This window comes from Melospiza georgiana, chromosome 19 (assembly GCF_028018845.1).
Source record: "Melospiza georgiana isolate bMelGeo1 chromosome 19, bMelGeo1.pri, whole genome shotgun sequence".
Lineage (NCBI taxonomy): Eukaryota > Metazoa > Chordata > Aves > Passeriformes > Passerellidae > Melospiza > Melospiza georgiana.
This window is the reverse complement of record NC_080448.1, coordinates 7,796,851-7,824,585: the sequence shown is the minus strand read 5'-3', so window position 1 is coordinate 7,824,585 and position 27,735 is coordinate 7,796,851. Positions and strand designations below refer to the sequence as shown.

The 27,735-nt window shown below is 48.7% G+C and overlaps 2 protein-coding genes across 4 annotated transcripts in view; one reads left to right on the top strand and one right to left on the bottom strand.

Annotated features, from left to right (window-relative positions):
• The first annotated feature begins 1,493 nt into the window (after positions 1-1,493).
• LIG3 (DNA ligase 3) lies at positions 1,494-17,160 on the top strand. 2 transcript variants are annotated; one of them, XM_058037474.1, is made up of 20 exons: positions 1,494-1,578; positions 1,822-2,369; positions 2,854-2,970; positions 3,723-3,923; positions 4,296-4,447; positions 5,308-5,474; positions 6,097-6,174; positions 6,267-6,435; positions 7,077-7,232; positions 7,895-8,026; positions 8,764-8,843; positions 9,250-9,337; positions 10,215-10,292; positions 10,544-10,667; positions 10,966-11,108; positions 11,851-11,925; positions 13,243-13,389; positions 14,245-14,419; positions 15,047-15,138; positions 16,639-17,160. In XM_058037474.1, exons 2-20 carry the CDS (start codon positions 1,841-1,843, stop codon positions 16,873-16,875), a joined length of 2,940 nt encoding a protein of 979 aa, XP_057893457.1. In that variant the 5' UTR covers positions 1,494-1,578; positions 1,822-1,840; the 3' UTR covers positions 16,876-17,160. The 2 variants fall into 2 exon arrangements, with proteins under 2 accessions (XP_057893457.1, XP_057893456.1); XM_058037473.1 differs by having other exon boundaries at positions 16,636-17,160.
• Positions 17,161-18,968: 1,808 nt separating this feature from the next.
• RFFL (ring finger and FYVE like domain containing E3 ubiquitin protein ligase) overlaps positions 18,969-27,735 on the bottom strand; it is a 29,570-nt gene continuing 20,803 nt past the window's right edge. For both annotated transcript variants that reach the window (XM_058037475.1, XM_058037476.1), the window contains 5 exons: positions 24,142-24,546; positions 22,590-22,661; positions 21,688-21,895; positions 20,473-20,496; positions 18,969-19,777 (listed from right to left, as the gene is read on the bottom strand). In XM_058037475.1, the coding sequence (XP_057893458.1) occupies positions 19,596-19,777; positions 20,473-20,496; positions 21,688-21,895; positions 22,590-22,661; positions 24,142-24,546 (891 nt within the window). In that variant the 3' untranslated portion in view covers positions 18,969-19,595. The remainder of the gene's footprint in view (positions 19,778-20,472; positions 20,497-21,687; positions 21,896-22,589; positions 22,662-24,141; positions 24,547-27,735) is intronic.

The window sequence follows — 27,735 nt, the reverse complement described above, 5'->3', positions numbered from 1 at the left end:
GCAGGCCTGTGCAGGTATTGAGGGCCCAGGTGACATGGCAGCATTGAATTTTCAGGGATGAGGAGAGAATGATGCATCTGACTCCATTGATATCGGAAGGCTAATTAATTACTTTATTATTCTGTACATCTAAAACTGAATCTACTCTGCACACAACTGCTCTGAATCTCATGACTGTCACCCAACACAGACACACACTTGGCCCTGATAAGCCAAGGAAACAAAACACCATGACTTAGGATAAACAATCTCCATATTACATTCTCCATATTACATTTTGCACAAACACAGGCACAGCAAATAAGATAAGAATTGTGTTTTCTTTCTCTGAGGTTCAGAAAATGTGAATCCCAGGAATATTCTTGGGAAGAATTGTGCCTTGCTTTTCTCTGTGAAGAAAAATGTGGGGCTACATGGCAGCATCTCAAACCTGCACCAACATGGCACAACACTCCTGAAGGTGCAGCTTCATGAGACTGGGGATAAGGCAGTGGCTCAGTGCACAAACACAGTGTTAGAACTTTTGAAGAGACCATTTCTATGGCCAGTTGATCCAACAGCAGCTCAAAGCTGTTGGTGATCACTCTTGGTGAGCCAGCATGGCTCAGCCAGGAACAGGGCACCCCTCACACCTCCCTCAGCTTGCTGCAGTGCTGAGGAAAAGCCAACTTTGGGAGGTCAGGGACACATCATCACCTCAGGGCAGGGCACACCGCTACAGTGGAGTCTCATCTGTGGTGGGAACCAACCATCACCTCACGGCACAGATCTGGGACCGCCTGAGGGCAGAGACCCTGCATTGCCTCAGGGTGCAGAACCCCCATTGCCCCATGGCACAGAGCAGGGGCTACCGCAGGGCACAGTCCCTCCATCGCCTCACAGACGGGGAGCTCTCCATTGTCCCAGGGCGAGAACCCGGTGCCACCTCTGGTCTCAGTCCTGCCCCAGGGCACGGACTTTCCCTCGCCTCAGTTGCTGTCCCGGCACTGCCTAAGGGCACGGATCCAGCGTCGCCTCAGGGCACGGACCCGCCCTGGCCCCGGGCGCGCTCCCGGTGCCGCCTCAGGGCACGGACCCGCCCTGGCCCCGGGCACGCTCCTGGTGCTGCCTCAGGGCACGGACCCTCCCTGGCCCCGGGCGCGCTCCCGGTGCCGCCTCAGGGCACGGACCCTCCCTGGCCCCGGGCGCGCTCCCGGTGCCGCCTCAGGGCACGGACCCTCCCTGGCCCCGGGCGCGCTCCCGGTGCCGCCTCAGGGCACGGACCCGCCCTGGCCCCGGGCGCGCTCCCGGTGCCGCCCCAGCCGCGCCCGAGGCGGGAAAACGCTCCCGGCGCGTGCTGGGGGCGGGGCTAGGCGGCCCGTTGGGGCGTGGCCTGCGCGCTCCCGCCCCCTCAGCCGCTGTTCGGGCAGGAAGGGGCGGGGCCCGGTGCGCCGCGCGCGCGCGTGGCCCTACGGAAGCCGGGCTGGCGCGCTCGTGTCCCGGCGGCGGCTGAGGCGGCGGCCCCGGCCTGAGGGGCTGGGGAGGGTCCCGGGGTCCGGACGGGACAGGGGACGAGATGGCGGCACCGTGAGGAGCTCGGTGAGCGGTGGAGGGGCGGTCTGGGGCCTGCTGCGGCGGGAGGAGCCGGTGGTCGGGCCGGGGCGGGCAAGGCGGGAAAGCGGCCTCGGAGGGAGGCTGGAGCGGGAGCGGGCCTGGGAGCGATGAGGGGCCGTGAGGGCGCGGGGCAGCGGAGCGGGGACGGTGGAGGCCGCTGCGGAGCGGGTGCCGGGGGGAGGCTGGGGCCGGGCAGAGGGTGCTCAGTGTCCCGTGTGTCGCTCGCAGCACCCTCCGCACGGACTGGATGCCCACGGGCGGCCGGACGCTGTCACACGCCGCCCGCGCTCTCGGCCGGGGCACAGCGCTGTTCTGCCCTCGCCCACAGCTCCCCGCGCCCAGGCCGCTGTCCCGCCGTGCCGGAGCCAGCCGCGGGTGCTGGTGCCAGCTGCTGTCCCAGCCTGTCCCTGTGCCGTCCCCGCAGCCCGCGTTCCCTCTGTCGCTGCTGTTGGGCAGCTGGCTGCGCTCAGCCTGCGCGGCTGCCGGGGACATGGCGGAGCAGCGGTACTGCGTGGACTATGCCAAGCGAGGCACCGCGGGCTGCAAGAAGTGCAAGGAGAAGATCGTGAAGGGGATGGTGCGCATTGGGAAGATTGTTCCTAATCCTTTCACCGAGTCCGGAGGGGACATGAAGGAGTGGTACCACGTCAAGTGCATCTTTGAGAAGCTGGACAAGGCCCGGGCCACCACTAAGAAAATTGAAGACATCACAGACTTGGAGGGGTGGGAAGAGCTGCAGGATGAGGAGAAAGAAACAATCAACAAGTACATCTCAGGTGAGGCTTGAGGCAGTGCCAGGGTAACTTTTCTTCTTATTTTCAAGTTATGCCAGAGGGTGTCACCCAGCTTTGCCTTTGCCATGAAATCCTCATGGATTTATTTGGGTGGCTTGGGGACAAAGTGTGTGGTGCTGGTCCAATCCCTGTCTCAGCCCTGTAGGAAAGGGGAAAAATGGTCACTTCTACAGTGACACTCCTTGATTCATTTGTCACAACTGATTGTGGACAAGGCCTGGGTGATTTAATTCATGGGTAGATAAAACCCATGACGAAGCATCAGTTATTTTCCATTTCCACCTTTTTCTGTGATCTTTAATGAATTACATATTGTTCTGACTCTTGTTATCTGATAAACATTTGGGTTTTTTTCCCCCTCCAACTCCTATTTCTTTTAAGGCTGTTTGCTTTATAAGCTACATAATATGGTGAGGGATGTATGAGATTATTCCTGACTGTCTCTTTGAACTTTTCTGCTTTCCAGAAGCCAATTCCAAGACTGGAGGTACCCCAAAGAAAAAAGTGATAGTGCAGGCAAAACTCACTGCCACAGGACAGCTGACCACAAAAGATCCACCAAAGAAATTCTCTGGATTCTCTGGTAAGAATTAAGAAACTGGTTCTGGGAAATCCAATTTATTTTAATCTCAGCATCAAGAGGGGTTTTAGCTTGGCTCAGATTGGTAGGTTTTTATCTATAGATGATTTAGTGGTTTTTAATTCTGGTTCGTCAAAAGCTGTCAGGGCTTGAAAGAACTTCTTGAAAGATATCTGGATTTCCAGTTTTCCCAATGAGACAAAGGTTCTGCCATGACCCGCATTGTCAGGCTGACTCCATCCCTACATCCATTGGCTCATTGCAGCTAAACTAAATATGTAGGCTGAAGCTATCCCACGTGGAGCTCAAAATCTGGGAAAAAACTGCTGAGGGATTCTCAGTTGTGTTCATGGAAAGGAAAATGTGTCCTGGGGAGCAGGTGCCAGCAGGACAATCCATCTGTGAGCTCTGACTGACCTGACACACACCTGGAACTCCAGACTGCCCAGAGCCAAAGACATCAGATTGGTGTTTGGAGACAAAAGGGATGGGGATGTATTCCCATAAAAATTGATAAAACAGAGGAATCTGCAAGGAGACATTAATTTTCACCATGGTTTAGTAATATTTTTCTAGTAGAATTAAGATCTAGGAAATTCTAGTGTAACGTGAAGAGTAAAAACATTTGGAAGGTTTTTAGATAAGTCATAAATTTCAGCTCTGAAGCTGGGATTGTTCCCACCTTGCCAGGCAGAGCTAACACCAACATTTCCTCCACGTTGTTACAAAACCAACTTGTGATGTGTTTGATGCAGCCAAGCCAAAGAATTCAGAAGATTCTCCTGCCAAGCCTTCCTCGCAGCAGCCGAGCCTGTCTGCAGCCAGGTGTGACCCCCAGCACAAGGACTGCCTGCTGCGCGAGTTCCGCAAGCTCTGCGCCATGGTGGCTGAGAAACCCAGCTACAACGTCAAGACCCAGATCATCCAGGACTTCCTCAGGAAGGGGTCTGCAGGAGGTATGGAGCCAGCTGGGAATTCTCAGCTCTCTCACAATCAGCTTTGCAAAGTCTCAAAAGGAAAGGGGGCATTCAAAGCTGGTTGTTGTGTGTGGTCCCAGTGCTGCGGTGGTTTCGGAGCTGCGGAGGTAATATTTGAAAAGTGAGCTCTACAAATACTAAATTCAGATAAAAATGTCTCACTCAGGTGTTGTAGATGCCCAATTTAGAGGCAAATTGTGGCTATTTCCCCTAAGAATTCCAAGCCCCACCTGTGGGTTTTATCCCCAGGATTACGCAAATGGACACAACCAACCAGAACCTGGACATGAAAATAAATCCTCACTGTTATAATCTGCTTTTTTTCTTTTTTTTTTCTTTTTTTTCTTCCAGATGGTTTTCATGGTGATGTATACCTGACCATTAAGATGCTGTTACCAGGTGTCATTAAAATAGTTTACAACTTGAATGATAAGCAGATTGTAAAGCTGTTCAGCAGGATTTTTAACTGCAACCAGGAAGAAATGGTGCGGGACCTGGAGCAGGTGAGTGCAGACAGCTGCTCTCCTAATTTCTGCTGTTCAGCTCTTTGCTTATGGAAATTCTGTAATGCTTTAGGTTTTTTACTCCTTAGCTTGACTGTTAAAATGGGAGCTGGTGATTTATTTTGGTTTTCCTTGACTTTAGCAGTTTTCATAGCATTTTCTGCCATCTGGAACCTGTCGAAAATCATGTTTAAATGGAAAGCAGGACAAGAATTCACCTGGCAAAGCTTTAGAAAGCAAGACTAATTACCTAGGCGAGGTGGGCTGCATATGTTTCTCTAAACTTCTTTGTCTGGCACATTGCTACAGAACTGAGTTATATTCCTCTTTTTGTACCATCACACATCAAAACCTGGGATTCAATTAACAGACCTGTCACTGGCAGCTGTAGTTGGTTCTTACAATTAAGCTGCTGCAATTGCAGGTGCTCAGTTGTGCAGTGAGTCCCTGTGATTGACTGTGCACCCTGTGATTCACTGCAAGGTGCAGAAAAGGGGTGAATTAGATAATAATTTTAATTTTTTTCATCTCTGTTCATTGCCTTGCTGTGTACTGCCTTCTAGTGACATCACTAGCCTGTCCCATGTCCTTGGATTTACAAGTGGATTTATCCTGAGGAAATAAAGGGTCTGTGCTGCTGCAGCAGTGAAAAATAGAGCCATGAGATGATGCTGGTACTCTTAATTACCTTTCTTGGCAAATTAAACAGCTGAGCAGCTTTACGTGTCGTGGCAGCTTCCTTAAGTGTTTGATTCCAATTTCTTTGTGCAGTCCTTACTGAAACCATGCAGAATCCCCTGTGGCACTCCATTCTCTGGCCATGCCTCTCATCCACACCCTGGTTTTGTTTTTGGAGACAGGGAGATGTTTCTGAGACCATCAGAATCTTCTTCGAGCAGAGCAAGACCTGTCCTCCAGCAGCCAAGAGCCTCCTGACCATCCAGGAGGTGGATGAGTTCCTCATGCAGCTGTCCAAGCTCACCAAGGAGGATGACCAGCAGAGTGTCCTGCAGCAGATCAGTCGCAGGTGAGGGAAGGAATCAGCCTCTGAAGGTTTGCCCAAACACTTGGAGTGGTTCTCTACAAGCTGCAGTGGGTGAAAAATGAATCATGAGCCACTGAAACTGAACTTAATTAGCATCTTAAGCTGCTGTTAGTGGTGTGATTGAGACACCTTGACAGCAGTGGAGAGCTTTTATGGCTGCTTGTTCATGCTAGAGAACTTTGTCCCTGCCTGTCAGGACACTTCAATCAAACAAATGATTTTCAACAACACCCTAGTGGTGCTTAGCTGTTAATTAAGTTGCTGTTCTTAAGCATGTTGGGAAAAGCCTTCAAGTAATTTAGACAAAGATTTTTGGTCTGGCTCAGTTTGTGTTGATCTGAGGCTGAGGATTTTCCGATAAGTTACTCTTGATGCATTAATTAAGTAAATTTTGGAAGGTACATCAACACTGAGGCAGAGTTAATGTTGGCATCAAGATGCTGGAAAGCTTTTTGGATATTCCCTTGTGTCTCTGAGGTGTCACTATTAACATGATTAGTTTGACCCTCTGCAGAGGGGGGCCCTTTTTTTAAAGAGACCTTGATGATTTTCTTTTCAACTGGAAAGTTCACTTCATACCTTGACTGAATCTTTTCCTCTTCAGGTGTACAGGCAACGACCTGAAGTGCATCATCAGGCTAATTAAGCATGACTTGAAAATGAATGCTGGAGCAAAGCACGTGTGAGTGACAGGAATCCAGAAAAGCTCATTTCCTGAGGCAGCAGCAGCAGCCCTGGGGCTTATCTATGTCCACCTCTCTCCATGCCTTGCAGGTTGGATGCTCTGGATCCCAACGCCTACGAGGCATTCAAGGCCTCGAGGAACCTGCAGGACGTGGTGGAGAGGGTGCTGCAGAACCAGCAGGAGGCAGAGAAGGTGCCAGGGCTCAAGAAGACCCTGAGTGTGCAGGCCTCACTCATGACCCCAGTGCAGCCCATGCTGGTAGGTTGGGCCCCTCCTGGCAGCCAGGCAGGGACAGAGACCCCACCTGGGAGGGTCAGGAGCCAGGGCAGTGTGGGCTGGCTCTGTGCAGAGCTCAGGATTGTTTAACCCTCACCTGAGAGGCTCAGGAACCAGGGTAATGGCTGTGCAGTGTTCAGGGTTGTTTAATTCCAGTTTAGAAAGCATCTCCTTCCACCAGGCCAAGTATTCAATATACTCAATAACTGCCAAACTAAAACCTTCCCTTGCTCTCAGTCTTTTGTATTTGTTTGCTCTCATTGCAGAAGTTGATCCTCTCTCTGGAAAGAGTGTAAGCTTTCCAGTGGATTAGAGATTCAAATAAGTCAGGCTTTTTGTGTGAACAAAGCAGAGTTAAATATTTACTTGTGGGCTGAGCACACTCCTACAGAAGGCACAGTGCACATTTTAAAGCTTTTGGAGGGGATAAGCACTGAAAAGCTGTAATTATCTGGGCATATGCAGATATTAGTAAGTGAATAATTAAGGAAAACTTGGACTCGCTAACAGAGATTCTGGACAAAAAGCTCTGCAAGGGGACTCATTGTAGTTCATTCATGAACTTGGGTAAGAGTAGCTTTATGTTCCATGTGTCACCTGGGGTTTGTCCCCTGTGTCCCCAGGCTGAGGCCTGCAAGTCCATCGAGTATGCCATGAAGAAGTGTCCCAACGGGATGTACGCCGAGATCAAGTACGACGGCGAGCGCGTGCAGGTGCACAAGAACGGGGATCACTTCAGCTACTTCAGCAGGAGCCTCAAGCCTGTGCTCCCCCACAAAGTAAGCACTGGGCACTGCCTCACCCTATTGTTGTTATTTTATTATATTTCATATTTCTAGAGTCCCATACTATTGTTATTATATTCTTAAAGTCCATACCTTCTAACTGGTTTTCTACCATGCAGCTTCTCAGGGGCTCCTCCTGGGCTCTCGACCCACCCCCTTTTATCCCAGTTATCTTTGCAAGCCACAGCTGCTGCCCAACTAAGGACTTCACAGCTGTGGCTCATTTAGAGCAACTAGGACCCACTTATCCAGTACATAGGACTCTAACTACATCACCCCTCAGCCAGCTCCTCTGCATTCCCAATATTTCCTTCTATAGGCAAGGAGAATTCTTTCTCATTCCTGCTTTATTCAGTGTAGAATGTGGAAAAGCAACACCTAAAACTGTAATAATTTAATTTTGGAACACATTAAGAGCTTGGAATTAAATTTCATCTGTCTGCTGTAGAATCCTCTCTATGCACTGCATTTTGGGAGCCTTGCTGCCAGTTGGGTGACTTGGTTCTGTTTATTAAAGCCTCATTTTTCTGTTTTTGGGCACCATAGAAGTGCAGATGTGCCTCATATACTTATGGAGAAAACACTTGCATTGGAGTGAATCCCTCTCTTCAGCCAGTTATTTTCCTTTTTTTTTTTCTTTTTTTTCTTTTCCCAAGGTAGCCCATTTCAAGGATTTCATCCCCCAGGCTTTCCCTGGTGGGCAAAGTATGATTCTGGATTCAGAAGTTCTCCTGATTGACAATAAAACTGGCAAGCCACTTCCTTTTGGGACTCTTGGTGTGCACAAGGTAAAAACAAAAATAAATAAAAATGCTTTTTGTGTTTGGAGGCTGTTACACTGCTAACATAAACACAATCTGTTATCACAGGATAATTTCAGAGCTCTGGTGCTTGTTAGAGCATCTGGGGAAAAAAAATAAGATTATTGAGAAGGCTGACATTGAAAAGCTACCACTCTAATATAGTAGATTTGATATTAACCTTATCCCTGGCAGGACATTAACAGAAATTAATTTCAATAATACTAAAAAAAAATATTTGGAAAATGTTACAATTCTGTCATTGTTTCTCATGGCTTGATCAATGTATGGCAGCCTGGGGGACCACAGGGATGCAGTGATTATTCCATGCAAATGTTATGGAGTGTTTGTGTCTAGGCTGAATGGGGGTGAGGAAAAGGACAGGAAAATGAAAATTAAACTATAAGTGCTTTAGTTAAAAGTAGCCATTAATCTGCTGTCTGTAGAAATGTGGTGGGTTTTTTGCAGCAGTAGTGACAGATGTTGCATTGCCCAAAACCATTAATATTTTTAGCATTATTTTCCATTCCTATGAAATGAACATTTTTTATGTTCTCAGCTTGTGCTTGGACTCATTCACTGTAAATCTGAATTCTCAGAATGCTTCTTTTAGAAGAGGCATAAGCTTATAATACCTAAAATATTACAGATATTAAAATCCATCATTTTATTACTTTGCTAGAACTGTTTGCTGTGACTGCAGAATTGTTTTAATTGTATTTCAGAAAGCTGCTTTCCAGGATGCCAACGTTTGCCTGTTTGTGTTTGACTGCATCTACTTCAATGACATCAGCCTGATGGACAGGTATGGCTGCCAGGGAGAGTGGCTGGGCTGGTTTCCTGGGATGAACTGGAAATCCTGGGCTGGAAAACCCCACTAATGCAGACAGACCAGTTCACCTGGGCTGTCAGACTCGCCACTCACTGGGAAATCAGGGCAGCATGGGAGGGACCTTGCTGTGCCAAGAGTTCTTTTGTGGAGCTCCTCTTGCTCTCCAAAACGCTGGGATCAGCTGCATCTCAGCTGCTCATCTCACATCCTCTAAACACACTGTTAACACTGGAATTTCCTCCAGGAAGTGATAGGATACAAAGTAAGAGCTAGTTGTCCTCTCTGGAGCTCTCTAGGATGATTTAATGACTTCAGCAGCTTTTTTCAATGTTCCTGTTGGGATTGCTGCCTGTCCCTCACTGTCCATGCCCTGCTCCAGGCCCCTCTGTGAACGGCGCAAGTTCCTCCACGACAACATGGTGGAGATCCCCAACAGGATCCTGTTCTCAGAGATGAAACATGTCACAGTGAGTCCAGAGTGCCCCTGCAACCCTGACCCTGCTCCTCCAGCACTTTTTTTTTATTATTAACTCTGCAAATTCACCCTGGCAGAATGGTTCTCCTTCTGCTCTATGTGGAAGACTTCTTGAGCCAATGTTGTATTCCCATCTTTTCCTGTCCCCAAACCCTTCAGTTTAATCTTTACTTGCATGCCTCAGGTTTCCTGGCTTGTTAATGATTTTGTAGCCATTGTCACTCTGACCCTGTTAGGAGGAGTTCAATCCTGCTGTCACTCAGTGTGTGCTGTGCAGTGCAGAGCTGTGACTGCAGCCTGGTTGAAGGGAGCCAGACTTCCCAAACTGGCAGCCTCCAGTGCCCACACAGCCCTGAGACAGTCAGGCTGCTAAAATCTGCATTTAGGCAGCAGCATGCTGGGATTTTCCTTTGATTATGCACAAGCCTGATGTCCCATTGTTTTTCCCCATTGCTGCTGATTTCTGTGGCACCTTGGCTTTGGTGGAGAATACTTGGACATTTTGGGTAAAAGATGGTTCATAGGTCCCAAGGCAGTTGGATGGAGAAGGAAGCAGGCACTGCTGGCTGAGCAAATCTGACTTGGGACATCCTGGGACACAGCCAGTGGGGCAGCCATGTCTCTGAGGGGTATTTTTTAATCAGACAAACCTTCTCTTTTTGGGACATATTCCCAACGTAGTCGCTGGGTGTGCAGCAAAGAGAAAATTTATCCATTTACAGGATCCTCTTTGGAAAACTGTTGTGAAAGTGCCTCTTCATCTCTTTGCAGCTGCTTTGGGTTTAGTGCACCACTGCTCCAAACACAAAGCCTGAAGAGCTGAGCCCTTTTTAGAGTCCTGAGCTAACCATGGACCCTCTCCTTTGCAGAAAGCTTCAGATCTGGCAGACATGATCACCCGGGTCATCAGGGAGGGGCTGGAAGGGCTGGTGCTGAAGGATTTAAAGGCAAGTTCCCTTTCACTCTGTGCTGGTGTCAGCTGGGAATTTGGGAATGACAGCAGTCAGCTCTGAGACAGAATCACACCCTGAGCATTCCAGAAACATCTCTGGGTTCCTCTCAGTGCTGACACCCAATCCAAGCTGCTCCTCCTGCTGTGCTCAGGAGCTGCTGAGCTGGGTAAAGGGCTCAGGGCTGTCTGAGGAGCTGCTGCCCACCAGGAGATCTCTCTGAGGGGGCTCTGCCTTCCTTTGCACAGGGTAATTATGAGCCAGGGAAACGCCACTGGCTGAAGGTGAAGAAGGATTATCTCAACGAGGGGGCCATGGCTGACACTGCTGACCTGGTGGTGCTGGGGGCTTTCTATGGGCAAGGCAGCAAAGGTAGGTCTGGAGTTGGCTTAAGTCAGAGCTCTGTCTGCTCAAGGAATTCCCAAAGTTTTCCTGTTCAGGCCTCCAGAATGAGGGTGGCTGGAGCAGTGGTTACCTGCTGCATGTCCTTGCTGTGGCTCCAGAGCTGGAGGTGTTGGGCTGGGCTGTTGCCCAGTGCAGGGGCTCTGCTCAGCTTTGTCAGTGGCCCTGCAGCCATCACAAGCCCAAACCCCAAAGCCACAGAAGGATTTTGGCTCAGAAAAGCTGTGGCTTGTCCTGTGCAAGGTGTGAGCCCTGCTGTCCTGTGCAGGTGGGATGATGTCCATCTTCCTCATGGGCTGCTACGACCCCAAGAGTGAGAAGTGGTGCACGGTGACCAAGTGCTCTGGTGGCCACGATGACGCCACCCTGGCACGTCTGCAGACAGAGCTGGACATGGTGAAGATCAGCAAGGTGAGAGGGGAGCCAAGGATGCTCAGCCAAGGGCTCAGCTGCACTGCAGGCTGGGAGTGCCCTGCCAGGGATGAATCAGAGTTAAAGCTCATCAACCACAAGTGAGGAGTCAGAGCAGCCAGCTCCTGGAGGAGGCACTGCTGGGATCTGTACCCAGACACTTGAGTGGGAAGCCAGGCACCATCTGTTTCTTGCTAGGACAAGGTTTTGTTGGGAAGATCCCAATTTTTTATCTGGATTTTTGGGCACGTTGTGATTGGCAAAGGCAGTCACTAGATGGGGCTGTGGGAGGGAAGTGCTCAGTCAGACTCTGGTCTGGTGGCTCCATAACCTGGGGTTGGAGTTAAGACTTCTGTCAGTGATTTATCTTGCTTTTCAAGACTTGAAAAATCAACAGAGAGCTAAATTTTAATATTACCTTGACATCCTGAAGGCCATTTGTATTAAGGTTGTAGAATCTTTAAAAAAAATGGGTAATTTTAAATGAATCACAATTGGAGCAACTGTTCTTGTTTCACACACAAAATGACAGGAATTGAGGGCTATGTTTCAGGCAATATTTGTGATTTTCTAGATTAAAGAAATGGCTGCAGATCAGTGCAGGTTCCATCCATGCAAAGGCAATGTAATACCTCTGTGCTGATCTATTTCTAGGTTGTGTTTCAGCAGTTTCTGTTGTAAAATTAGGTTTGTATATGATGATAAGTGTCAATAATGTGAATTTTGTGCTTTTAATTAATAGGATCCTAGTAAAATTCCAAGATGGCTAAAAATCAACAAAATCTACTACCCAGACTTCATTGTCCCAGATCCAAAGGTAAGTGCTCTCATAATCATTTCACATTTAACATTTCCCAGCCCTTATTCTGCAGTCTCCTATAAACCCTTTAGAAGGACAATTTAGAAGTTGTCTGTGTTACAAAATAAATCTCCATACTTGGAATGGGAAATTAAGCACAAGTTTTTATCTCTCAATCTTGCAGGTGCATTTGAGGCTAAGAGCTTCATGAAGAAATCACACCTGCAGCAGTTTTGGGAAATATTCTTGTGCATTAAATCCCTTCCAGAAGTGAGCTTGCTTTAAATTTGAGATATGAGAAATCTGACTTTAAAGGGTTGAAACACAACTGCAACCCAAAAGTTGCTGTTGCTGTAGGGAATGTGTCAGCATGCCTGAAGGAGAAGGTGTGCTTAGAAATTGGCATTTTGTGTTAGTGAAGGCTTAGAGAAAAAGTGGTTTTAACAATGAAGGTGACCAGGAAGGTCTCTGTGTAGATGGAGAGTGAGTGGGGGTGAGGCACTCTGAGCTGGCTCTGAGGGAGCACAGGGGTGTGCCATGGCTCCTGAGGGAGCACAGGGGTGTGCCATGGCTCCTGAGGGAGCACAGGGTGTGCCATGGCCCCTGAGGGAGCACAGGGGTGTGCCATGGCTCCTGAGGGAGCACAGGGTGTGCCATGGCCTCTGAGGGAGCACAGGGTGTGACATGGCTCTCTCAGGTGGCTCTGAGGGAGCACAGGGTGTGACATGGCTCCTGAGGGAGCACAGCGTGTCCCATGGCTCTCTCAGGTGGCTCTGAGGGAGCACAGGGTGTGCCATGGCCTCTGAGGGAGCACAGGGTGTGCCATGGCCTCTGAGGGAGCACAGGGTGTGCCATGGCCTCTGAGGGAGCACAAGGTGTGACATGGCTCCTGAGGGAGCACAGGGTCTGAGATGGCCCCTGAGGGAGCACAGGGGTGTGACATGGCCTCTGAGGGAGCACAGGGTGTGACATGGCTCTCTCAGGTGGCTCTGAGGGAGCACAGGGTGTGCCATGGCTCTCTCAGGTGGCTCTGAGGGAGCACAGGGTGTGCCATGGCCCCTGAGGGAGCACAGGGTATGCCATGGCTGTCTCAGGTGGCTCTGAGGGAGCACAGGGTGTGACATGGCTCTCTCAGGTGGCCCCTGAGGGAGCACAGGGTGTGCCATGGCTCTCTCAGGTGGCCCCTGAGGGAGCACAGGGTGTGCCATGGCCTCTGAGGGAGCACAGGGGTGTGCCATGGCCTCTGAGGGAGCACAGGGTGTGCCATGGCTGTCTCAGGTGGCTCTGAGGGAGCACAGGGTGTGACACTGCTCCCTCCTCCCTCCCTGTGTTCAGAAGGCCCCGGTGTGGGAGATCACGGGGGCCGAGTTCTCCAGGGCCGAGGCGCACACGGCTGACGGGATCTCCATCCGCTTCCCGCGCTGCACGCGCATCCGCGATGACAAGGACTGGCAGACAGCCACCAACCTGCAGCAGCTCAAGGTGGGTCAGCAGGGGCCCTGCAGCTCCTGGCACCAGGCTGAGCTTCAGCAGATCACAGCATGCACTGAAGGCACCTCCTGCCTCTAGTGGCACTTTCCCTTTTCCCTTTGTGCCAGGCTCGGGCTGGGTTGTTTTGCTGGAGGCTCTCAGGTCCCTTGAGCTGTTGTGTTGCTGTGCCCTGTCAGAGAAGTCCCTGCAGGCATTGGTTCCATCAGCTCCTGTGGCAGGGTGAGGAATTGCCTTCCTCAGAGGTGACCACAGAGTGACAGAATGAACTCTGTTGGAAAAGACCTGTTGAGATCATCAGGTCTAACCTATGACCTAACACCTCCTCAGCAGCTAAACCATGACACTGAGTGCCACATCCAGGCTTTTGGACAGTGACTCCACCACCTCCTTGGCAGACCTTTGTTCTCTCCATGCTCAGTTTCCCATCACTTGCTGAGGCTGGGAGAGGCATTTGGAAAGTGTCTGTGGGTACCCTGGAGCACAGGGGCCAAGTGGCACTGGCCAGAACCCCCTGGGCTGCAGCCACCCCAGTGCCATCCCCGTGGGGAGGAGAGAGGAGCAAACTCCTCTGCAGATGGGCCCTTCCCACAGTCAGACTGGGCACTGCTCATCCTTCAGGCTCTTGCCCTGTTGCAGATGATGTGGATGTGGCTTTAGCTCCTCTTTAATGCCAGGAGAGGGGTGGAATGCAGGGAGCTGGGACAGAGGTGACAGGAAAATGACTGCAGAGGGGTGCAGGAAGAAAATGCTTTTGAGCAAACACTTCAGGGAGAAAACACCAGAGCAGTCTGTGCATCACAGCTCATCTCCAGTGTCAGACATGATCTGTGCTGTTTCTCTGGGCAGGAGCTGTACCAGCTCTCCAAGGAGAAGGCTGATTTCAGTGTTACAGCTGGGGAGGAAGATGAGTCCACAGCTGGCAGCAGTGGAGAGAATGATGGCAATTCCAGGTCTTCCACACCTCACAGCAGTATTAAGAGTCCCCCAAGCAAGTCACCTGCAAAAGCCCAGAAGGCAGAAGGTAAGGTGTAAGGTGATGGTGCTTTCAGGAGGGAGCCTGGGCTGTGTCCTCTGGGCCCTTGCCTTGTGTGAGAGGCTGGATGATCCCACCTTTCCCATGGATCTCAGGGATAATGGGCAAAGCTGTTCAGATCCTTGGCTTGGCCCTGTAGGAATGGAGTAGCCACAGCTCTGAGGTGTCCTGGGGTTGGGAAAAGAGGGATGGAAACAGCTCTGGTGAGGCTGTGCAGGGTGGTGTTCACTGCTCCCACTTGTGCAGGTCACAGCCCTCTGGTGTGAGATTGTTGGCCATGAGCCAGTGTTTGATTTGATTTGGATGGAATTCATGTGTGTAAAGGGACACGTGGCTGGAGGTGATTTCCTGTGAATTGAGCTGGAACATGAAGCAGGTTGCTGAGCAGTGTCACAGAGGACAGAGAGGTGACAGCAGCAGCCTGGGAATGGGGCACGAGGCTGCCCCACACCATTTCCAGTAGAAAAATGTGTCTCACTAGTGAGAGTAGTTCATGGATTTTCCAGAAAGAGGAGAGAAAACTTTCCCTTTCTGCTCTTTACTCTTTCCCCTAACATTAATACACAACCACTATCTGGACAGAGCACATGCATGAACCAAATTTTTTGTTTTCAGACAGCAAAGGAGTCATTGAATCCCCTCAAAAATCTGAGGAGAGACGAGGGGAGAAGAGAAAAGCATCTGAGATGGAGGACAATGGAAAAAAGGTACAGACAGAGGGGCAGGACAGTGGCCACAGCAGGGTGGGGGAGGCTGGGGTCTGTTCACTTCCATTCCAAGGAATGCCTGCAGTGTTCACAGGGGTACCAGGATGAGGGAAGATATGAGAATCTTGACTCCATCTTCAGGAGGCTGATTTATTATTTTATTATATATATTATATTAAAAGAACACTATATATTAAAACTATACTAAAAGAATAGAAGAAAGGATTTCATCAGAAGGCTAGCAAGGAATAGAAAAGGAACAAGAATAAAATCTTGTGACTGACCAGAGAGTCATAATAATCTAAAAATCTTGTGACTGACCAGCTGAACTGTGATTGGCCGTTAATTAAAAACAACCACATGAGACAAATCACAGATGCACCTGTTGCATTCCACAGCAGCTGATCATTTTTGTTTACATTGCATTTCTGAGGCCCCTCAGCCTTTCAGGAGAAAAGATTTTTCATAAAATATGTCCGTGACACCTGTTCACTTCTATTCCAAGGATTTCCTGTGTTCCATTCCAAGGAATGCCTGTGTCCATTTCCATTCCAAGGAATGCCTGTGTGCATTTCCATTCCAATGCCTGTGTCCATTTCCATTCCAATGCCTGTGTCCATTTCCATTCCAAGGAATGCCTGTGTCCATTTCCATTCCAATGCCTGTGTCCATTTCCATTCCAAGGAATGCCTGTGTCCATTTCCATTCCATGGAATGCCTGTGTCCATTTCCATTCCAAGGAATGCTTGTGTCCATTTCCATTCCATGGAATGCCTGTGTCCATTTCCATTCCAAGGAATGCCTGTGTCCATTTCCATTCCATGGAATGCCTGTGTCCATTTCCATTCCAAGGAATGCCTGTGTCCATTTCCATTCCAATGCCTGTGTCCATTTCCATTCCAATGCCTGTGTCCATTTCCATTCCAAGGAATGCCTGTGTGCATTTCCATTCCAAGGAATGCCTGTGTCCATTTCCATTCCAATGCCTGTGTCCGTTTCCATTCCATGGAATGCTTGTGTGCATTTCCATTCCAAGGAATGCCTGTGTGCATTTCCATTCCAATGCCTGTGTGCATTTCCATTCCAAGGAATGCCTGTGTGCATTTCCATTCCAATGCCTGTGTGCATTTCCATTCCAAGGAATGCCTGTGTGCATTTCCATTCCAAGGAATGCCTGTGTCCATTTCCATTCCAAGGAATTCCTGTGTTCCATTCCAAGGAATGCCTGTGTCCATTTCCATTCCAAGGAATGTTTGTGTCCATTTCCATTCCAAGGAATGCCTGTGTCCATTTCCATTCCATGTAATGCCTGTGTCCATTTCCATTCCAATGCCTGTGTCCATTTCCATTCCAAGGAATGCCTGTGTCCATTTCCATTCCAAGGAATGCCTGTGTCCATTTCCATTCCATGGAATGCCTCTGTCCATTTCCATTCCAATGCCTGTGTGCATTTCCATTCCAGGGAATGTTTTCCCCAAGCTGTGTTTCCTCCCCCAGCAGCCCCTGCTGGACATTTTCACGGGGGTGAAGCTGTACCTGGCGCCCTCGGTGCCGGACTTTGCGCGGATCCGCCGCTACTTCATCGCCTTCGACGGGGACCTGGTGGAGGAGTTTGACACGGCCTCGGCCACCCACGTGCTTGGTGGGGACATTGATGACAACCCCGGGGCACAGCGGGTGACGCCCAGGTGGATCTGGGAGTGCATCAGGAAGCGCAGGCTGGTGGCGCCCTGCTAGCACAGGGGGCAGTGCTGACACACACAGCTGGGAATGGGAGGGGAGGGAACGGGAGATCCCTCCCTCCGTGGAGGGGTGGATAGACAGAAGTGCCCTCAGTAGCTGCAGAGATCCAGAGCAGCCCTATGGAATGAATTTAAAAAGTTCTCTGAAGAAATGTCACTGCTGAATCCCATTTTCCTGCCCGTACTTGTAGACCACCACCCTTATCCAGGTGCTGGTTTAGTCTCCTTGGGTTTTTAAAGATTGGGTATTTTTATAGATAAATAAAACTGAAGCAGCTTCTTCTTTGCTGTCAGGATTTATTTTCCAAAGGTTCTTCTCTGCCTGCTCAGGAGAGCAGAGCAGCAGCTCCATGGGGCTCTTGGTTGTGCTGCCAAGGTCATTTGTGCTGTCAGGTAATTTTTTTTCCCCTGTACCCCCCACTAACAGCATTTCAGCACCTGGGATCCCAATTTCTGGCTGAGGTCCAGCAGTAGCTGTTGGATCTCTGCTTGTAACAGATTCAGAAACAAAGATAACTAAATCACAATTCAACTTTATTATAAAATTATAAACCAAACTTCTGTACCAAAACTAGTAAGTTGAACTGTCATAGTACCAGAGGATTTAATAGTGAATAACATGTCCTTTCAAGTAGAATATTAAGTTTTAAAATCTTTAAACAATGTACAGTGTACATAAAGCACATAAATATTTCCATTTACTTTATTAGTTCAGAACATTATATTCCTTTGGATCATTAATCAGTTTCCTCCAGGTTTTGATTTTCCTTTAAAAACAACTCACTCATATCCATAAGTAGAGAATCCATTTTTACAAGGGAAACAAGAAGAGTCCTCCCTTCACAAAGCACATTTTGGAGTCACAGGGTGGGTGGATCTTCTCATCCCTAAAATCTCAGGCATTGATCTGCAGCTTGATTTGACTGCTGTAGACAATAATCCTACCCTGTACAAGGAAAAGTACATCTGTCCATAGGGGAATCATCTTCTTCCTGCTGAATTCCCCCAGCCCTGAGTTTATTGAAAAATATGACAACATGAATTTTCACAGTGGATTTCCCCAACGAGGCTGTTCAGCACGTTGTGTGTTCCTGCAGCTCTTGGAGCTCCCTGTGCTCTCTGCAAACAGAGTCACTCCTTAGCTGCCCTTTTCTCTGCACTGACTTGTTCACTTTTTTCTCCTGCTGGATCTGTTACACCTTAAGTCAGAGATGAAAGAACAGCCTGACCTGAGACAGAGGTAGGGCTCAGAATGCTGAGTGCAGTCAAGCTGCAGTTCTGTGGAGTTCTGAGAGCCCCTCAGTGAGACATCTCTGCCTCTCTCCTGAGCCATGGATGTGTCACCCCAGCTGTTGCTTTGGCTGCAGCTCCCAGAGCAGACCCTGCACTCAGAGCTGCTGCTGGAAGTGTCCAGGTGCCTGTGCTGCTGCCATCACTGCCCAGGAGCTCTGGTGAGTCCCTGCAGTGCCCCAGGAGCCCCCCTGGCTCTGTGCTGTTCTCTGCTGGCAGCCAGGCTGGCACACAGAGCCAGCCCCTGTCCTGAGCAGCCAGGACAGCTTGGGCACAGTGCCATCCATGCTGAGGGCAGCCTGGGAGCCCTGGGTGCCTGCAGGCCACTGAGGGGAAATTACACGAGTTAAAATCACCTCCAGGAGGAACTGCCAGACTCCTCTTCCAGCTGAACACACAGCCCAGGAGCTGTCAGGGATCAGGCCACAGCCTCTCCCCACCCTCCCTAGCAAAAAGGACAAAACTGCTTTTGTAAGCAGTGGAAGGTAACAGACCTGTCAAACTGAGCCCTGGGGAGGACGGGGAAGCTGATCTGCAGTGGAGATTGTTCATGGAGCCAAGGGAGACAAAGCTTTCTTCCATGATTCCCTTCTAAAAAAAGAAAAAGTCACCTGTACTTAAATATGATTGTGTAGCAGTGGAGTCCTCACTGCTCTGCAGCTCTGTGCTTTCCTCACCAAACCCTGGGGAAGGCTCAAGCCTTGGGTTTGTAGCTCCCTCAGCAGGGGGGGACAGTTCACTTTGAGCCCCACCTCTGGCACGTGCTGTGAAATCAAAGTCACAAAACCAAACCACAGAAACAAAAACCCAGCACACAGGGCAAGGCTGAGCCTTCCCAGCCTCCCTCCCCAACAATTTTCAATAATACGATGACAACCTTGATTAAAAATTACACATTTTCCACAATTGCACTAGGAATTAGGGAAAGCAGGGATGGTCTGCCTGTCCTGCAAGCATAACAATTTAACATTAAATTAAAAATAAAAGTAAAATTAACAAGCACAGTGACATTTTCACCTTCGCAAATCAAGTTGTTGCTGGGCAGAGCCTGAGCAGCAAAACAAAGGACACTTGTTGAGACCCCAGTTCGCTTTTATTATTCAGAGGAAACTACAAAGCCTCTGGAGCTGATCTTCCTGGTGGAAAGCTGGGCATCCATCTGTCCTCAAATTATCCTAGGATGGAGGTGGTTAATGATTGCTGGCAATGAGCTCCGAGGAGTCCAGGCACTGCGGTGTAAAGCACGATGGTGGGATGAGCAGAGCGGGGCACGGCTTGAGCAGAGCACTTTCCCCAGGCTTCCTCCTTCCCTCTCTGGCAGCAGGGTCCGCGCTAATCTCCAGGGTGGCTGTTGGCAGGGATGTTGGCCCTTTCCCTAAGAGCACGGAGGCTTTAAGGCACGGCAGCCCCGAGCCCGGAGCCGCGCTAAGTCCTGAAGACGTGCACGGCGCGGATCACGTACTGCCGGCAGATGGGGCACTCGCTCATGCGCTTCCCGCACTTGGTGCACGTCACCATGTGCCCGCACTCCAGCAGCACGCAGTCGATGGCAGCGTCCATGCAGATCCTGCACAGGTTGTCCTCGGCGCTGGGGGGCCCAGCACCACCTGAGGGGACAGGAGAGCACCCACGGGTCAGACAAAGGGAGGGCGGGTGGGTTTGTGCAATCCCACTTGGCTCTGCCGGAGGGATTCCCTAAGGGACAAAGGGATTGCCCTTGTGGCTGCTCCATCAGCTGGCAAGGAGCAAAGTTTTAGGGTTTATACAGTAATTTCTGTGAGATGGAAACAAAAAACACTGAGATTTTCAGTTTGTGCAATCCCACTCGGCTCTGCTGGAGGGATTCCCTAAGGGACAAGGCGAGCAAAGGAATTGCTGCTCCATCAGCTGGCAAGGAGCAGAAGTTTTAGCTTTTACACAGTAATGTTTGTTTCCAATGTTTTACGCAGTAAAATGTTTGTTGTTAATTTTTGTTTCCATCTGTGAGATGGAAACAAAAACCACTGAGATTCTCAGTGATGAGGCAAATGAAGCAACAGGGGTGTCTCTTCCCAAGCAACAGCACAAGAGGAAATGACCTCAAGTTGTGCCAGGGAGATTTAGATAGAAATTTCTCCTGATACTAATTTTCAAAAGGTTGTCAAGCTCTGGAACAGCCTGCTCAGGGCATAAACAACCCGAGGGGGAGTTAAAAGCCATGTAGATGTGGCATTTGGGGACATGGTTTAGGGGTGGCCTTGGCAGACTGGACTTTGGAGGGTTTTTCCCAATAAACAACTCCATGATTTAGGATCTCACTCACCAGGTTGATCGTCGGTGTCCAAAACTGCAACAGAAGAAGAGAGAGATTTGGTGAGAGAAGTGTTACCAGGCAGGGGCTGAAACCCCAAGGGAGTTGCTAAACCAAAAGTGCTTTTTGCTGATCACCATGGGAGGCTCAGGCTGGGCTCTGATCAGGACAGGTTCAACAACTGACAAGAACCTTCTCTGATACTGAGCTCACAGAACTGCTAAAGCTTTCCAGAGATAAAGGATCCAAAGTGATGTCTCAGTTTTTAAGACAGCCTTGGAACGTGTGCAGAGTTTGGTTTTCCAGTGCTGCAGCAGCCCCTTGTGCCAGCTCCTCTGCTGTTACACAATCACCAAGGGATTGAACACAGATACAGAGTGAAAGAAAAGGATACCTTGCATCAAAAGCACAAGGTAATCAAAGAATGCTACTCCAAAACTGCTGTCTTAAATCCTGGATCATCCATAGAAGACAAAGCCTAGAGAGACGTGTTTAAGAAAACAACACTACTTTGGACAGCACTGAGAAACAAAGTATTAAAGTTTCTCTTCTAAGTAATTTAAAAATATGTGTCTTTTTTAAGAAATCCCCTCCAAGTGCAAACTGGCATCTGGACAATCAAGTCAGATACATTCTCTACACCCCTGTGTCCCCTCACAGCCACCTGTGCAGGCCCAGGAACAGTGTTGATAAGAGAGTGAAACCCCAGCTGCCCTGGGAGCCACTGCTCTGAGCACATGCCCTGCATCTCCCAGCTGCTCTTTGGTGGCAGTTTCCTGCCTGGGCAGGGCATTTCCTGCTGGCTCTGCCAGGTACCACGAGCCAAGAGATAAGAGCTCAGCATATCCAGTCATGTACAGCCACACAGCTGTTGTGAGGGTGAGGCAGTGCCCAGTGGGATCTGCTGGGGACATGCTCAACACCAAGGGCGAAGGATGCACAACACCAAGGGTGAAGGATGCACAACACCAAGGGTGAAGGATGCACAACACCAAGGGCGAAGGATGCACAGCCCTTGTGCTGCTGCTGCTGCAGGGCTTCCAGAGCTCTGTGCAAGGAGAGAGAGGAGTGGTGAGCAGAGCTCAGCTCTTTTCACTCTGTACTAAACACTCCCCCCTTCCTCCTCACTCTGCTGCACCAGAAATGTCAGCTAAGCTCTATTTCCCTCCACAGCTGTCCATGAAAAGGCAAAGCCTGGACAACAGGCCCGTGTTTGCTGTCTCTCACCTAGATGCTGAAGGTCCTTCTCTCTGTAGAGGCGAGTGACCCTCTCCAGCAGCTCCCATTTCTCACAGCAGCCTTTGTAGTTGACGAAGTTGCGGGCGAGGATTTCCTTCAGCTGCCGCACCGAGAGCGCGTTGATGTCCCCGACGCTGCTCAGGTCAGACAGGGAGGCCTTCCTGCCCAGCACCAGGTTATCCTCGGAGTCACTGGACTGGGGGAGCACACAGGGGATCAGTCATGCCCTCAGCACCCTGAACTGTGATTAAAATCAACTTACAGCATGTGTGCTAACAGGGATTTGGGTTTGGGTGTGCAGAGAAGTGGCTACTCTGAATTCATCTGTCACAGACATTTCTCCACAGAAATCCTTTCTTTCGGATTTCTGCGTCTTCTGGAGGCCAGAGGCTTCAGAAGACAAGGTAAACAATTATTATCAGCTGCTGGGGAATGCAACAGGGACACCTTGATTGGCTCATTTCCTATGTTTATAATTAAGGGGGACTGAGCCAGGGGACTGAGTCCTTGGCCACAACTTTGTTTTAGATTCTTTTCTATCTATTCTTAGCTAGCCTAGCTGCTCTGCAAAACCTCTCTCTATATTCTATTAGTATAGTAATAATGTATTGTATATAATATCTTAATAAATCAAGCCTTCAGATTCAAGAAACAAGATTCACCATCCCTCTCTCACCAGCCAGTGCCCTCACAGGCGCAGTAATATTCATCTACCAGGAACACAAATCTTGAGATAGAAGTTAATAATTCCTGCCATGGTGTCCAAGTGACACCAGTTCTTTCTGTGTGTGGAGGACAAGATGATGCCACAGAAGGGGTTGGTCATTCTCAGTGTTCATCCAGCCCAGGAAACCTGGTGTTCCCTGCCATCAATCCCAGGACACACAAACCTGTATCTCATCCTCTGCTGCTGCTTCTTCTGCTGCATTCTCAGCTGGGCTCGGAGGCACGTGACCATTGGCCTGCAAGAGGAAACGAAGCTTTCACCAGCTGTGGGTTTCTGGAGGGAAATCAACTCCAGGACAGTGTCCCTGCAGCCCCTGAGCTCTGGAAGGACACAGGCAGGACAAGGCACAAGCCAGGCACACTCACAGAGGGTTTTCCCTGGCAGCAATCACACTAAGGAACTTTAAAGCCCCAGTACAGAACTCCAGGCTGGATCAGGAGGAGACCAAATTTATACACAAATTTGTAATTGTGTATGTGCAGTCCTTCCCTGAGGGTCACACTGTGCTCTGGTGGGATGTCAGAGCTCTCAGTGCAAAGTTCTGCAGAAGCCTCCTCTGACAGCTCAGATCTCACAGGAACCAGGCAAAATCTCCTCAGCTGGGGTCTGGAGTGGGCAGAGATAGTGAGGGAGCAGCAGTGACAGGGCTGCAGGAGAAAAGCTGGGCAGTTCTTTGAACTCTTGATCAAATGAGCAGTGTAATTTCAGCTGACTCACCCCCAGCAGCCACTGCTCCCTCTGCTTTCCTACTGACAAAGAGACTGTAATGTTACCGTCCCACTTATCCAAGTGGGGACTTGTTAATATTTACAGAGCCCAAGAATAACAGTGAGGATCAAAGAGCCTGAACTGCAGCACCATGTCATGCAAGTCAGGACAAGCAGCTGAAATGGATCATGGGGCAGTGAGGGAAGAGAGCAGAGCTGGTAAAAACCTGGAATGGCAATATCCAGAAAAACAGGGAATGAAAATGCCTTTTAATGATTTATAAAAAACATTCTCCCAGGAGAACTCTTCTTTTGAACTAGATAAATCTGCTGAGGAAGCAGAAGGTACACACATTTTCACAGCTCTGGCCCACAGGAAACTGAATACACCCATTAACTTTGTAACAGGACAAGGAGCAGATGTCAAACACTGAGTAAACTTTCCTTTAGCAGAGAGCAGAAAAACAAACAAAGCAAGGTCAATAAAAAATAATTAAACTCAAATGCCCCTGCCGAGGTTCATCAGAACTGCAGGTTCATCATAAACCAAGACTTGGCAACAGACTCAGGGCTTGTCTTCCATTGATCTGAGTGCAGGAGACACCAAAATCCTCACCCAGCCCCCATCAGCTCTGACCAGCTCCTGCTTTAGACTGTCCTTGTTACCTGGCACAGGAATTCAAGAACAGAATCACCAATTTAATTACACCTACAAACACGTGCCAGAAACCATCAAGTACCAAAGGAAGCAGTCACAGGAGCATCTTGTGGAAGTGTGGATCACAGCACCAGAGAAAACACATCCCAGAGCAGTGGTGATGTTCTGAGAGTGAATGCTTGAGATATTCAGCACTGCCCACCAAATTTAATTCCATAATGAACAGCACATCAAAGTCAGTGACAGCAAATCACAGCTTTACACAGCAAAACCTGTGCAACATCCTAGTAGTTAATCCAAAAATGGAGATGAATGAGTTTGCAAAAGATGGTTCTGGCCAGAGATTGTACCTGTTGGTGTTCCTGAGCTTCTGAACTTGAGATGGGATCTGCAGACACTGAGGACTCATCGTGTGAGGTAGGAGAGGCCAGGCTGGCTGGGGGGTGACTCACAAAGTCTTGCTGTTCACGGGCACTGGTATTAAATGTGTTTGTTCTTATCTGATCTTCCTGGGTAATTGCAGGCTGCTGGCCAAGGATCAGGAATACCAGGTCCTCCTTTTCACGACAGAACTCTGTGGAAATCTCATGGAGGGCCAAATAATCTCTCAGATCCTTCACCTTCATCTTGATCAGCTCCTCCCGCTGAAAAGCCGTGGCTCGGAAGCGCTGGCACAGGTGGCAGAGCAGGGGCCCACCCTCGGCCTGGTTTGAGCAGGACGTGCAAAAATTCTTCTTACAGTCCAAGCAGATGTGCTGGGAGAGACAGGGGAAGAGTCAGAGCCAGCCCTGTCCTGTGCCAGCAGCACACAGGGCCACAGGCAGCAAGGAAGCAGCAGCTGCTCCTAAAGCACAATCAAAACCTCCAATCCATGAAAAAGTGCCCAGTGGTCACCCATGTCCAAAGCACAATCAAACCTCCAATCCATGAAAAAGTGCCCAGTGGTCACTCATGTTCAAAGCACAATCAGAACCTCCAATCCATGAAAAAGTGCCCAGTGGTCACCCATGTTCAAAGCACAATCAAACCCTCAATCCATGAAAAAGTGCCCAGTGGTCACCCATGTTCTGGAGGAGAAAAAAGATTGATCCCTGAGCAATCACTGAGTCTCAGAGAAGCCCCATTCCCACTCCATTTGCCCACAATGAAATGTGATATCCTGACAAGATTCTGTCACAGGACAGGAATTTTCTGCACCTGCTCATGCAGTTTAAGGCAGAGGAAATTGAGATTGAGGCAGCAGACTTGTGAGTGAATTCCAGCTAGTTGTGCACATTGTGAATTCCACCTAGTTGTGCACATTGCTCTCTGCATTAAGAAGCTCCAACATGGAAGGAACTACTTAAAAACATTTCTCTTTCATAAACAGCTGCTATAAATGATGTTCCTCCCTCCTTTTTTTCCCCTCCAATTTGCTGCAATCACTGAATTAATCTTGGTTGCACCATAAGAGGGACAGGGAACAGCAAAATCTCACAGACATCAAAAAAACTGACATTTGTTTATACAAAAATAGCTTATTTTGAAAACAATATGCACACTTTATACCATTTAGTGCTGGACAGAAAGTGTTGGAAGTTTTAGAAATATTATGCCCCAGACAGTCAAAAACTTTACAGACTGAATTCTGTTGTTAAATGTTTATATTTGATACTGGTTCTGATCTTGTCACTCAGGGCTTGATTTTCAAAGTTCCAAGCACTCACAGTCCATGCTGACTTCTGCAGAACTTGACTGCTCAACCCTTTGGAAAGGCAAATTCTACATTTTCCAATAGGAATAGAAACAGAGCAGCCACATTATGTGCCTGTTAAAAAGTCCTGAGGGAAGACAGAAGTGTTTTCAGTGCTGTTAAAAATGCCAATTCACAGTGTCAGAGGAGCCAGGCACCTCTGTGGAATCCTGACATCCTGATCCTTCAGAGCTGAGCAAGGGAAAACACACAGGTGGAGCTGAAGTAATAAATACAAACTCAAGGACAAAAAACTGGTTTATGAACTGCTCTAGTGATTGAAGAACATCTTTTACTTCCCAGCTGAGAGAAAGCAGATGTTTTACAGGTGTAGATACACAACTTGCTCACAAAAGCTCTTTCTGATGCCCTTTTCAGGCTGAAATCCTCCCTGCTCCCCAGTTAGCACTCCCAGGCCCCTCATTTAGAGCCTGCACTACACTCACAGTGACACTAACTGGAAAGAATACCAATTTCCTGCTCAAGCATTTAAAGACTTTAACATTTCTACCACAGAGAGAAACTCTTGAAACCTTATCTCCAAACTGCTGTTTGGGGGCCTGCCAAGGAAAAGCAACTTTCACCAATCACAAAGCAAGGCAGGAAGTGCAATTTCCACAGAACATCCAGCTTGGAGGAGTTTTCCTTAACTTCATCACCATAAAAAAATTAATATGTAATTGACTTCTTGTGACCCTGTGATTGCAGGAGCAATCCTGTTCCTTGGGGAATTTTTAAGGCAGAGACAGGAATTGATGGCTGTGTGTGCCTAGAGCAGGAGAACAAAACAAATCCACAAAGGCACAGAAGTGGAAAATAACCCTGTTGGTAACACTTCCCTGTGAATCCCCCATCTCTGACATGGCAGCAATCAGATGAAGTGAGATTTAAAAACCCCAACAACACAAAAACTGCACAAAACAACCCAAAACTCTGAAGCAGCCCCATTTTCCATGGCAGGGGAAGCCTCCCCATGGCCTGCAGGCTCCAAAGGGAGCCCCTGGATTGCCAAGGACTTTCCACCAGCCAGAAAACCCCTTGAGCACTCCCACCTGGAGGTACCACACAGCAAACACAGCACAAGGGCTCTCCCATCAAACATGTTCTTGCAATTAACAGTAATCCTGCCTCAGTTATCAAAGGATGCATTTGAGAAGTGAAAATAAACCCAGGCATGTCTCTGACTTAGCAGCTCAGCACTAGGATTTATCTTCAGAGAAAGAAAAAAACCTCCCCAGCCTGTATCTGAGCAGCAAGTGTTTAAACATGGATATTTTGGCTACATCTCAGCATCAAGCAGCTCTTACACTTCACTGAAAGGGCATTAATTCAGGGCACTGTGTTCTTCAGAAGGATTAGTTTCAAATGTTGTTGCACATTAAAACTTTCCTAAAAGGTCAGACCACATCTGCCTGCTGCTCACTGACAGCATGGTCAGACAGCCCTGAAATGCTTTTTGTGGGGGGTTTTTTGTTGGTTTGTTGGGTTTGGGGTTTTTTGAAGCAATCTAGGCTATCCTCATGGCCACCAGTGCAGAAGGAATTAATTTTTATCCCCTGTATTTCAGAATAAACATGAACTGGTCACTGCAGTTCAAAGGTACTGCTCTCCCAGGAGAGAATGCAGCTTTCCATGCTGTCCTTGCAGCACAGTGAGATTTCACACATAGCAACTGCTGTTTTTTGATATAAGGCAAGGTGACTTGGTTTTGAGGAAATGGTATGGCAATTCAAACTTTTTAGGGTTGTTTGGGTTAAGAATACACGCAGGTACTAATGTGGTGGATGGTTTAAAGGTTTTTACTGTTTTATTTTGTTGGGTTTTATACTTGGGAAGGTTTTTTTTTTATATCAGGGGGTTTTACTGTATTGTAATTGGTTAATAAGGAGTTGAAAGTTACTAATGTTAGGGGGGACTACATTTTTGGGTGATTTTATATTATTAGGTGTTAGGGGGAGAGGAATCTTGCTGCTTTCTGTGACATCACGAGATTTTCTGAACGCCTGACCCCATCTACTACAAGCAACAGCAGTGAGGAGTTCCCATTGTGACTGGAAATCCTTCAGCAGATTTCCTCAATGAGAAAGCCAAACTGCTGATAATCACTTAAAGAAGCATTAACTTGAGCATAAGTTACTAAATTTCTTATTTAAAAGCACTAATGTCCTTTAAAAATAAATATTGGGGCAAGAAGTTTTGTAATGTCTGTGCT

Coding starts and splice junctions, on each gene's coding strand:
- LIG3 (XM_058037473.1), top strand. CDS start 1,841: ATGCCCACGGGCGGCCGGACGCTGTCACACGCCGCCCGCGCTCTCGGC. Junction 6,175..6,266: donor AATGCTGGAGCAAAGCACGT/GTGAGTGACAGG, acceptor CATGCCTTGCAG/GTTGGATGCTCTGGATCCCA. Junction 15,139..16,635: donor TGGAGGACAATGGAAAAAAG/GTACAGACAGAG, acceptor TTCCTCCCCCAG/CAGCCCCTGCTGGACATTTT.